Source organism: Stegostoma tigrinum, chromosome 2, assembly GCF_030684315.1.
Source record: "Stegostoma tigrinum isolate sSteTig4 chromosome 2, sSteTig4.hap1, whole genome shotgun sequence".
In the NCBI taxonomy this organism is placed as follows: domain Eukaryota; kingdom Metazoa; phylum Chordata; class Chondrichthyes; order Orectolobiformes; family Stegostomatidae; genus Stegostoma; species Stegostoma tigrinum.
This window is the reverse complement of record NC_081355.1, coordinates 114,980,456-114,993,528: the sequence shown is the minus strand read 5'-3', so window position 1 is coordinate 114,993,528 and position 13,073 is coordinate 114,980,456. Positions and strand designations below refer to the sequence as shown.

At 41.8% G+C, this 13,073-nt stretch overlaps 1 protein-coding gene across 4 annotated transcripts in view; it reads left to right on the top strand.

Annotated features, from left to right (window-relative positions):
- The window catches only part of trdmt1 (tRNA aspartic acid methyltransferase 1), a 63,560-nt gene that overhangs the window by 25,593 nt on the left and 24,894 nt on the right, over nt 1–13,073 (top strand). For all 4 annotated transcript variants that reach the window (XM_048524316.1, XM_059638685.1, XM_059638689.1 and 1 more), the window contains 2 exons: nt 5,711–5,787; nt 11,504–11,575. In XM_048524316.1, coding sequence (XP_048380273.1) covers nt 5,711–5,787; nt 11,504–11,575 — 149 coding nt within the window. The remainder of the gene's footprint in view (nt 1–5,710; nt 5,788–11,503; nt 11,576–13,073) is intronic.

The window sequence follows — 13,073 nt, the reverse complement described above, 5'->3', positions numbered from 1 at the left end:
GGTTGTAGCTCACTTTTTGAGATTCATGCCCTTAGGGCACCTAGATCCATCAGCATCTCGAACTGACAATCTCACACCATTTAAATAGCATGTTTTTGTAAATGCCTGCCAAAATTACACATTTTCCCACATCTTTTTACTGCATTGGCCAGATGCTTGCCCATTCAGTTAACCCATGTCCTAGAGTAGCATCTTTATGTCCTCTTCAAAACTGACTTTTCCACCTATTGTTTTCTGCCATCAGCAAACTTGGTAAATTTAACTTTCAATCCTTTATCCAAATTGTAGAATATTGCAACCCCAGCACTGATCCCTGAGGTACATCACATGGTATATTTTGCCCACCAGAAGATGATCCATTTATGTATACTCTCTGTTTCCTGTTAGTCCACCAATCTTCTATTCATGGCAATTTGTTACCCTCATGGGCTTTTATTTTCTGCAATAGTCTTCATTGCAGCACCTTGTGAAATGTCTTCTGGAAGTAGAATACAGTATATCTGTTGGTTCTTCTTTATGCATAGTAAATCTTACTTCTTCAGTGAACTCCAAAAACAATGATTGAGCATGATTTTCCTTTCAAAAATTTTCCAAGGTCTGCTTGTTACTTTTAATTTGTAAGGGTCCTGCTACAATATTTTTACTAATAGCTTCTAACATTTTTCTGATGATAGATTTTAAGTCATCTACCCTGCAGTTTCCTGCTTACTGTCTCCTTCCATACATTTGCTATTTTTCAATATAATGGGCCTTCTCCCGAAACTGGGGAGTTTTAGATAATTGAAGCTAATAAATCAAGTAGCTCACTAGCCACTTCATTTAAGTCCTAAAGATGAAGCCCTTTAGGATCAGTCTTGGTTTAGCATTTTGTCCAGAAGGTGAACAAAGGGGTTATTTGCTGATTTTTTTTTTAAAAAGAAAAATGTCAATCTAGTTCACTTTAATATTCTGGTGTTGCAGCAGTCTACAACAGACTCAAGCATGAAGTGTTGAAATGCTGCCAGTGGTTCTGTTTATCCCCAAGTAACTTACCACATTTCATTTTTTTTAGATTAGATTCCCTACAGTGTGGAAACACGCCCATCGGCCCAACAAGTCCACACTACCCCTTGAAACATCCCACCCAGACCTATCCCCCTATAACCTTTACACCGCTGAACACTACGGGCAATTTATCATGGCCGATCCACCTACCCTGCACTGTGGGAGGAAACCGGAGCACCTGGAAGAAACCCCCACAGACACGGGGAGAATGTGCAAACTCCACACGGACAGTCGCCCGAGGTTGGAATCAAACCCGGGTCCCTGGTGCTATTAGGCTGCAGTGCTAACCACTGAGCCACTATGCTGTCCAAATGTGTTAGCCAAATGACGCCCGTGATGCCCAAATGCTGTCATGTGTTAGCTTATGCATAAAGTATCCCAAAATAATGTTTTCTGATCAAAATAATTTAATTTCCAGTTGAACAAAATATACTTTCACTGCCTTCCTATGGAGGCGTTTATAGATTTACCATTTCTAAATCTTTCACTGAATAATTGCTTGGAATTTGTGGGGTTGATTAAAAAACAAGCTTCCCACCCTCTGCTGTCATTACCCTCCTGAATCTGACTACATGTTCAGTATTTAGCAAAAGCACAGCTTGATGTGGAAAGTTACCATCTATCATTCTTCGCTGTGCAGTGGAATTCCCTTGCCTCCCCAAAAACGAGAGCTGAAAATCAGTGAAATCAATTAATTTAGCACAAAATTGCCCTTGTCCACTGAGCTCATGAAACATTAAAGCTTAGTTGCTGAGGTGTAATTGAGTTTTTTTTTGACAGGTGACCTGAGTAATAACTACTCATGAACTGCCAATCTGGCCCTGAAAATATGAATTTTATATTTGTGGAATGTTGTTAAATATCTCTAATTGGATTGAAATTACTGGCTTTTTAAGAACATTTTTCTAAAAGTCGTGGTTTTTATTATACCCTGCAAAATCACTAAAAGATTTTGCCAGTTTTAATTTCCTGTTTGATTGTCTGAAAATGTTTCCACTGTGATTTGCTGGTGGGCTATTAGATGATATCAATGCGGCTGATGCTAGTAATCGCCATTACATGTTTTTACATTATAATGTCAAGAAAAATCGCTCTGAAGTTTTCTTTGAGATCAGTGGCATGTGTCTTTGCTTTGTCAGGCCAATATTTTGGCTGGAGACAAAAAAACTGCAGATGCTGGAATCCAAGGTAGACAAGGAAGCTGGAAGAACACAGCAGACCAGGCAGCATCTGGAGGAAAGGAGCAGTAACATTTGGGCATTACCCTTCTTCAGGATTGAATGTTGGGATAGGGGGAGCTGCAGATAAAAGGCAGGGAGGGGCAGAGGCAGAATAGTGGTGGTAGGTATGACCTGGTTAGTCGATGGGAAGGATGAATGTGGTTGGTGGAATGGAAGGGAAGCTGGGGAATGGGTGGGAAGGTTATTTGAAAATGGAGAACTCAATGTAGAGTCCTCCAGGCTGAAGGGTGCCCAGGCAGAAGATAAGGTGTTGTTCTTCAAACTCACGTTCCAAGTTGCTGCAACACTGGAGGAGGCCGATGATGGATATGTTGGAGGGGGAGTGGGGCGGGGAGTTGAAATGGGCGGTGACCAGGAGTTTAGGCTGGCTGTTTTGGGCCATGTGGAGATGCTCGGCGAAACAGTTACCTAGTCTATGTCACCGACGTAGAGCAGACCATATTGGGAGCACTAGGTGCAATAGACTAGTTTTGAGGAGATGCAGGTGCAGCTCTCTCTTGCGTGGAAGGACTGTCTAGGGCTCTGAATGGAGGTGAGGGAGGTGGTACTTGGGCAAGTGTTGCATCTTTTACAGTTACAGGGGAAGGTACTGGGTAGGTTGGAGTGGTCGGTGGGGAGTATAGTGCGAACTAAGGAGCGGCAAAGGGAATGGCCCTTGCAGAAGACAGAGAGGAGTGGGGAGTAGGAGATTTGGAAAGGTTTGTGTAGGCTTTTAGAAGTAGAGACAGAAATAGCAAGATAGAGGATTTGAAGGAAACAGTTCTTTGCTCATTAGAAAGTAACTTAGTTGCTTATTCCAGACCTGAGAGCATTTGGGAAGTGAAAATTTTGATGCCCTACATGTTGATGGAACTATTTAGTTTTTTTTGTGCAATGCCACTTTGAAATTGCATGTTTGATATGAGTGGATTTGATTTTCTTTCCATTCAGGTCCATTCAAAAGTGTGTTTTTTGCAATATTTTTATTGAAATTGTCGAGGTTAAATTTGTTTATCTTCAATATCAGTGAGAATATGCAGCAGTAATGGTACATTAGCTAATAGATCATGTGACATTTACTTTGAAATAATTCAAGATTTTCACTTATGCTTTGGAATCCTAGAGCACTTTACAGCAGCTAAAAGTTCTGGTAAGAGCAGCGGGCCACAGATCTTACTTTTTCTAAAAGGTCAGGAAACAAACTGAGAGATACATGTAATATTTTGTGGCAAGTTCTATCTAGATTTTCATTTATAATTATCTTGTGGAACACTTGGAAATAAAGTGGCTGTGTATGGAAAATGCTTCCCAATTGGATTTAACAATATCTTCCATTGAGTCAGTGACATTGCTTAAATATTTCTATTATGGAAAGTGAAATATGCATTTGCAGACAGTTACTACTAAAGTTGCAAGATTTTAACTTAAATTTGATACACTGACAAAGTTTTCACAACACTAGGAGTGTAAACTAAGTCTGTGAATAAACATAAGAAATATTGCTGCTATTTTTCTGGACTCCGTTTCCCTACCAATAGTATTATGAACATAGTATTCGAGGCTGTGCACATAACTCCATGTAGGGGGCTAATGAGGCTATGCCTCACTTGCCAATTCTTAATATACTAAAAGTAATCTTAAAAACAATATGTTCTAGCGAGCATTCGTATATAGTAAATACCTTGTACGATAGAATCATACTAGAATAGTTTATCTAGTGCAAAAAGACAATGCTGAAGATGGTGGAAATCCGAAGCAGAAGCTAGAAAATGTTGAAGTCCTGAGGGTCAGAAATCACATGACAACAGGTTTATTTGGAATCACAAGCTTTTGGAGTGCTGCTCCTTTGTCAGGTGAAGTGAAGAGAAGCATATGGGCACAGAATTTATAAGCAGAGAGATTGAAACATTATACAAATAGCGTGAGCAGAGTGTCGATAGGCTGAATAATAAGTCTCTGCAGGTGATCAACAGCGTCAGTGAGGAAAGTGTCAACAGCTGAACAGCAAATGAAGGGATGACCTATAATCTGATTAATTAAGGCAGATAAATAATTACAGAAAATATAAAAATAAGGTGGTCCTGAAGAGAAACCAAATGGCTGGACTAACATAATAAGTATAAGAGTTGCATGCCTTTTAGCCCATCAAACCCACTCTGACCCTCTGAAGAGTATCACATCCAGACCCACCTACCACCTCCTCTAACTTGACCCACCAGCCATCCAAATGAAATGGCTGGAATAAGCGATAGGTATAAGAGTTGCATGCCAAGGGTGTAACCAAAATAACAAGTAAATCAAAACTGTACGAACTAATTAAGATAAGTGGCCTTTGAGTTACACAACAATGCAGAATCGTGGAGCAGAACCTGATAGCCAAGTTCCATACCTATGAAGATGGCCTCAACCATGACCTTGTGTTCAAGTGACACTACATGTAATCTGATCATACTGTTCAGTATTTGTAAAATCTTCCTTATTGTCCTGTTTTGACACCATCACCTTGATAACTTATATGATCTCTCTGCCTTAATTAGTTAGGATGGGTCTGGGTGGGATACTCTTCAGAAGGTTGGTAGAGGCTTGATGGGCCAAATGGCCACCTTCCACACTGGAGGGATTCTGTGATTCTTCAGTTTTTTAAATAAAGTTAGAGAAAAATGAGTATATGAACATTTGGTCAGTATTGATTCACAAGTTACCTGCACCTGTTTAAACAGAACTTCCTCGCATTATCTGCCTGAAGGCAGTTCTTTGTTATTCACTGAACCATTGAATAGTGTCAAAATTTTTTACTGGAGGCAGGCCTCAAGTCTGCTTCAACCAGAGTGGGATTTGAACCCCTGCACTGTCAGTGTTGATTTAACGCACGTGCTAACTGTTTTACCCAACTGCACCTGCTCCCTCAAGTAACTATCCTCATTTTACTTTCTGACATCAGAAAATAGAAGGCCAATGTTGAAAAAATATAAGAAAAGGTAAAGAGTGACGAAATGGCAAATAGATGACTTCAAGATTGGAAAGGAGAGAAAGGCCAAGAACTGAAATTTTAGGAAAGACTAATGTTAATATTTAGAGCTTCTAAAGCATCCTTAAAGGCATACTCTACAGAGCAAGCGTGATTATTTATCAAACCAAGGCTTTATAGGTATTCAGCTATTTAGGAATGCTTGAGTTCTGAAATAAAAGAGGTTAAGGACTCCAGGATTCAAATGACAAGTGAAACTCACTTTCTGTAGTGTGGGCCTGGATTTTTTTTTTGTATTTAAGAAGCAAACAATCAGTGGAATTTAGTTCCAGTGATGTGGATCCCAAGTTGCCAACTTTGAAACATCATTCATTCATTTTCTTGTTCCTGCATTTCCATCTCAGACATAAAAGGCTGGAGTCTAATATTGTCATATATATCCGATTAATTTTTCAAAATATTATTTCTTTTATTTTAGGGTATGACGTTGGATGAATTCAATAAACTGGACTTTGACATGGTTCTAATGAGTCCTCCTTGTCAGCCATTCACAAGGTGTGTATTTACAAAAAAAAATTACGTAAGAATTAATTCTTTATGAGATACCTTGGCAAATTTCTGATGGTGAGGTGTGATGTTGTATAATAAAAAGTTGAGATGAGAGGCTCAGATATAATCATGTTTCATGTTTAATGATGAAATGGGCCAAATGGTCATCTACTTTTTTTATGTTTGAAGTATTTTTCAGTTGGTTATTAAACAGAAAGTTTTAACTTTGTGTATCTTTACTGAAATCTTTTAAGTAAATCTTTACAACACAAGTATTGGTTTAAATACAGGAAACATTGGAAACACTCATCACATCAGTGTCAGAGATAATCAGACCTGCAGATGCTGGAGAATCCAAGATAACAAAGTGAGAAGCTGGATGAACACAGCAGGCCAAGCATCATCTTAGGACCACAAAAGCTGACGTTTCGGGCCTAGACCCTTCATCAGAGAGGGAGATGGGGAGAGGGTTCTGAAATAAACAGGGAGAGAGGGGGAGGTGGATAGAGGAGAAGATAGGTGGAGAGAAGAGTATAGGTGGGGAGGTAGAGAGGGGAGATAGGTCAGTCTGGGGAGGACAGACAGGTCAAGGAGGCAGGATGAGGTTAGTAGGTGGGAAATGGAGGTGCGGCTTGAGGTGGGAGGAGGGGATAAGTGAGAGGAAGAACAGGTTAGGGAGGTGGGGATGAGCTGGGCTGGTTTTGGGATGCAGTGGGGGGAGGGGATGAGCTGGGCTAGTTTTGGGATGCGGTCGGGGGAGTGGAGATTTTGAAGCTTGTGAAGTCCACATCGATACCATTGGGCTGCAGGGTTCCCAAGCAGAATATGAGTTGCTGTTCCTGCAACCTTCGAGTGGCCTCATTGTGGCACTGCAGGAGGCCCAGGATGGACATGTCGTCTAAGGAATGGGAGGGGGAGTTAAAATGGTTCGCGACTGGGAGGTGCGGTTGTTTATTGCGAACCTAGTGGAGGTGTTCTGCAAAGCGGCCCCCAAGCCTCCACTTGGTTTCCCCAATGTAGAGGAAGCCACAACAGGTACAGTGGAAACAGTATACCACATTGGCAGATGTGCAGGTGAACATCTGCTTGATATGGAAAGTCATCTTGGGGCCTGGGATGGAGGTGAGGGAGGAGGTGTGGGGGCAAGTGTAGCACTTCCTGCAGTTGCAGGGGAAGGTGCCGGGTATGGTGGAGTTGGAGGGGAGTGTGGAGCGGACAAGGGAGTCCCGCATTTCCCGCAACACATCCCTCACACCCCGCCCCCACAATAACCACCTAAAGCGAATCCCCCTAGTCCTCACGCACCACCCCACCAACCTCCGGATACAACGCATTATCGTCCGACACTCCGACACTACAATCGTCCGACACTACAATCCGACCCCACCCCCCAAGACATTTTTCCATCCCCACCCTTGTCTGCCTTCCGGAGAGACCACTCTCTCTGGGACTCCCTTGTCCATTCCACACTCCCCTCCAACCCCACCACACCCAACACCTTCCCTGCAACCGCAGGAAGTGCTACACTTGCCCCCACACCACCTCCCTCACCCCCATCCCAGGCCCCAAGATGACTTTCCATATCAAGCAGATGTTCTCCTGCACGTCTGCCAATATGGTATGCTGTACCCGTTATGGCTTCCTCTACATTGGGGAAACCAAGCAGAGGCTTGGGGACCACTTTGCAGAACACCTCCACTCGGTTCGCAATAAACAACTGCACCTCCCAGTCGTGAGCCAGTTTAACTCCCCCTCTCATTCCTTAGACAACATGTCCATCATGGGCCTCCTGCAGTGCCACAATGATGCCGCCTGAAGGTTGCAGGAACAGCACCTCATATTCCACTTGGGAACCCTGCAGCCTAATGGTATCAATGTGGGTTTCACAAGCTTCAAAATCTCCCCTTCCCCCACTGCATCCCAAAACCAGCCCAGCTCATCCCTGCCTCCCTAACTTGTTCTTCCTCTCACCTATCCCCTCCTCCCACCTCAAGCCGCACCTCTATTTCCCACCTACGAACCTCATCTGGCCTCCTTGATCTGTCCGCACTCCCCGGATTGACCTATGCCCTCCCTACCTCCACCCCTATACTCTCCTCTTCACCTATCTTCCCCTCTATCTATCTCCGGTCCGCATCCCCCTCTCTCCCTATTTATTTCAGAACCCTCTCCCCATCCCCCTCTCTGATGAAGGGTCTAGGCCCAAAATGTCAGCTTTTGTGCTCCTAAGATGCTGCTTGGCCTGCTGTGTTCATCCAGCTTCTCACTTTATTATCTCAGATCAGTGTCATCTGTGTTGAGGGAATAAAATGGTTGTATTTCAAGCATCTTTCTGCCCTTGTGGGGCCATAATCATGTGGAAGACACAAAGATGAACAATTGAATGCCTGCTGGCACTTAAATTGTGACTAGCCTTTCAGACAGGAGCAACATGGGATTCATGTACGACACGTATGGGATCCACATCACTGGAACTAAATTCCACTCATTGGTAGTTTCTTAAATACAAAAAAATCCAGGTCCACACTACAGAATGTGAGTTTCGCTTGCCATTTGAATCCTGGAGTGCTTAACCTCTGTTTTTTTTTCGAAATGCCCTTTCAAATTGAGTAAATTTCATTATCTAGGTAAAAGATGATTGTATCATAATTGGAGAAGTTCAACAGCTATGTTAGCATTGTACTGTACCTTGGTTAAAATGTACAGTAGGACTTTTTACAATATTTTTATTTGAATACAGAATTAGAAAAGCAATAGTAAAAGAGCTGAATTTGAGTTGCTTCGAGCATGCCTTTCATATTAAGGCAGCATTTGAGTATGGTATCGAGGAGCTAAAGCAAAATTGAAGTCGTTGGGATTTGGGGAGAAAAACTCTCCATGGGTTGGCACCATGCTTAGTACAAAATAAGATGGTTGTGTTTGTTAGCAATCAGTCATCTCATTTCCAGACTGTTTCTGTCGAAGTTCCTCAGGGTACAACCACCTTCAGCTCCTTCACCAATTACCTTCCTCCCTCATAAGGTCATAAGTTGGAATATTCACTACTGTCTTAATTATTATAAGCAATATAGTTAATGACTCCTCAGATGCTGAGGTAATCCAGACACAGCGAAACATGGACAATATTCAGGAGATGATCTGACTAGTACAAGTAACATGTGCTCCTGCAAGTCTCCAGGCAATGATTATCGCCAATAAACAAGAATCTAATCATTTACCACTGACATTCAATAGGATTCTGTTCATTGAATCCTCAGCTACTATTATTCTGGGGGTTGCCCTTAATCAGGAACTGAACTATACCTGCCATATTGTGATAACATCCCCAATGTTTTCTGTCAATTTGTGCGGTAGAAGCCATTAATATCTGAAAATTGTAGCATTCAGGAAACAGAGCGTTCCAAGGATATTCAAATTCCACTGCTGCTTGCTAAGTTTGATTCTGTCTAGTAATAGGGGTAGAGTTTGTTCCAAGTTTTTCAGTAGGCAAATCGAAACAATTGAAGGGTCATTGAAGGACATTTCAAGGAACAAACAGTTGAAGAACGTCAAAGTGAGAAACGCAGAAGCAGAAAAGAATTGATGAGCTGTTCTTCTCCATATGCTGAATATTTGGAACTCAGTGAAAATGTCCAAGAGTAGCAAGTAACTGGACTCAGGAGCTATTTGGATATCTCTGCAGATCGGAAGAAATTCAGGAAGCTCTTTCAATACTGTTGGAATACTGGTATCTGAGGTTGTTGATTTGTCTGTCGAACTGGTAGGTTAGTTTGCAGACATTTTGTTACCAAACTAGGTAACATTATCAGTGCACCTCTAATGAAGCATTGTTGGCTTGTCCCGCTTGTCGTTTATGTGATCCAGTCTGATGTAGTGTTTGGCCTCATTTTCAGTTCTGCTTCGTAGTGGTTGCTACTCACCTTATATATGTCCCTCATGATTTTATAAACTTCTATAAGGTCACCCTTCAGCTTCTTTTGCTCCAAGGAGCTATGCTACAAGGACCTTGTTTGTCTTATCAGAGTGCAGCACCTTGCACTTATCCAAATTAAACTCCATTCCTTGGCTGGTTGGCATAGTTGGTCAAGATTCCGTTGTACTCTCAGATAACCTTCTTCACTATCTGCTATACCACTAATGTTTCGTCATCTGCAAACTTAATAACTATGCTTCCAATATTCTCATCCAGTTGTTTGTATAAATGATAAATGACAAACAACAATGACCCAGCACTGACCACACAGTCACCCAGCATGGAAACTGATGCTTTGGTCCAACTAGTCCACGTCGACCATTTTCCCAATCTGAACTAGTCCCGCTTGCTTGCATTTGTCCAATATCCCTCCAAACCTTTCCTACCTGTATACTTATCCAAACGTCATTTAAATGTTGTAACTGTACCTGCATCCACCACTTCCTTTGGCTGTTCATTCCACACACAAACCACTCTCTGTAAGAATAAAGTTGCCCCATATCTTTTTTAAAATCTTTCTCCTCTCTTTAAAATTATGCCTCCTAGTTTTGAAATTCCCCACCCTGTTGTTGTTGTTGTAGAGATAAGACTGTTGCTATTCGTCTTATGTATACTTGTCATGATTTTATAAACCTCAATAAGGTCACACCTCAACTCCTCTGCTCCAGTGAAAAATGTTACAGCCTATTTTTATAACTCAAACTCTCGTATATATTTCCTAGCATATATTTTCTGAATCCTCACCAATTTAATAACATCCTTCCTATAGCAGGGTGACCAGAACTGTACACAATACTGCAGAAGTGGCCTCAATGTCATGTATAACCTCAACATGACAGCCCAACTCCTATACTTAAAAGGCCTGAGCACTGAAGGCAAGCAATTGAACCACCCTATCTACTTGTGACACAAATTTCAAAGAATAATGTACCTCAACCCCTGTATCTCTGTCTACAGCACTACCCATTCTTGCAGCAAACGACTGGTACAGGCCTCCAGTCTGAGCAACAATCCTCTATCACCACCCTTTGTCTCCTACTATCAAGCTAATTTTGTATCCAGTTGGTTAGCTCTCCCTGGATCCCCTGTGTTCCAACTTTGCAAACCAGTCTACCATGCAGAACCTTCTCAAAGGCCTTATTTAATGTCTATGTAGACAACATCTACCACAGTGCCTTCATCTATCTTCTTGGGCACCTCTTCGAAAAACTCAATCAAGGTTGTGACATCAAAAAACATTTGACAATTCACTTTGACTGAATATACAGGATTATTTCTTTTTAACCTCTAGTAGATAATGTGTGGAATCCCGGCTTAATTTTGGAGAGTTTCGACCAAAAAATAGTAAAGCAGCTTCTATTGTTGTTGACATCGATGTGACTGAAAACAAAATTTAATTTCACATCAATACATTCAAGTAACATGGCAAAGTATTCAAATGACTCTCTTTGAGACAATTTGGGTGCTTACTGATTTATACTTCCAAGCTTTTACGGTATCGTGGCATTGTATCGTTTTGTAGTTGTTTCAACTTCTTCAGGTAAGCAATTTTGTTAGCAATATATAATAAAGATTCTTTTAATATTAACAAAACAACACGTACCAAATGTCTCCTCATTATTTATTCTGTTCAAGAAATAATATAAATAGATGAGTAGCCTTTACTTCATTCTTTTTTCTTAGGAACAGTTAAGGAAAGAAGAAAGTCTTTATTTCAAACCTAATTGTGCATCTTTATTTTTAAAACAGAATAGGTTCACAGAAAGATGTATTGGATCCCAGGACCAAGAGTTTTTTGCACATCCTTGACATTCTTCCAAGGTTTGGAAAATACTATCGAGCATAAGCGTATTTAATGGTAAACTAGTAGAACATTTTGAAAGATGTAAGGCAGAAAACGTTTTGAATAAAAAAGACTTGAATAAAAGCAAAACATACGAGAAATTTACATGCGGTTCGGTAGCTTTTGCACGTACAAAGGTTAACTAATCTTCCAATGAGGTGAAGTCAGAGCATTCGAATGTTAAGCAAATCTTAACCGCAATTTTCTCTCACGGTTTCTTAATTTGAAATTCAGGCATAATATAGAATAAATGTACTTCATCTAAGTAAATTCTCCCAGTAGCAGAATTTTCCCTTCCCTTGATGTCGTGGCAAAGGTGGCAGAAAGGGCAAGTAAGCAAACTGGTGGCACTTGATAATTACCTTTCCCTTTCCTGTAACCTGAGCAATTCAGTTCTGGGTGGAAAAATCTGTTAATGATCTTTTCAATCTGCTTCTAGTTACATTAGAGGGTCAATTAACAGCGCACAAAAGACTAATACCGCCTTCCCAACTTCCTGACACCCTTTCTGATAGGCAACTAGCCTTGCTTGCCCATTCAAGTTTTATAGAGAGGTGCCTCCATTTGTCTCAATTTTGAAACAACTGGAGTCACAAATAGAGAATGGATGGTGTCCATTGAGTGCTCCACCCCACCTGCTGACCCCGGTCCATAGTCCTAGTGATTCCCATCTCACAGTCTACATCTCTTCTTCCCCTCCCAAAAATTAAAAAAAGTTGTACTTACCTGCTGGCCCCCATCATTATCATAGAATCCCTACAGTTTGCGAACAGGCCAATTAGCCCAACAAGGCCACACTGCCCCTCCGAAGATTATCCCACCTAGACCCATTCCCCTAACCCTGCATTTCCCATGTCTAACACACCTAACCTAAACATCCTTGGGCACTGTGGGCAGTTTAGCATTGCCAATCTATCTACCCTGCACATCTTTGGAATGTGAGAGGAAACCGGAGCACCCGGAGGAAATCCACGCAGACACGGGGAGTCTGTGTAGAGTTTTCACAGTCGCCTGAGACTGGAATCAGACTTGGGTCCCTGGCGCTGAGGCAGCAGTGTTAACCACTGAGTCGCTGTGCCGCCTCATACAGAGAAATCCCCCAGCTGCATCAGCATGGTACATTTGCTCGGTGTGAATAATCTTGAGCCAAAAAGCCAAGCCGGGTAAAACCAGTGCTCCGGGTGAGGTTCAAATTCACAATCTCGACATAGCCCACCGCCTGCACTGCTCTATAAGTACCACGTGCTAACCGATTGCGCCACTTGAACCTTGTGTGTCTCCTCTTCAGCAAGTTGGTAGTGCATTAAATACCCGGTGACCTCAATTGGCCAGCAGCATCAAGCTGTCCAAGACTTGTCATCGTGTGACTTGATTAGATGAGTAGCCTGCCGACCAACACCTAAATTTCCTGTTCACTTTTGATCTAGTGGTCCTCCTCGCTGCTTTGGGCAGATAGGCTCTCATTTTTAATGATGA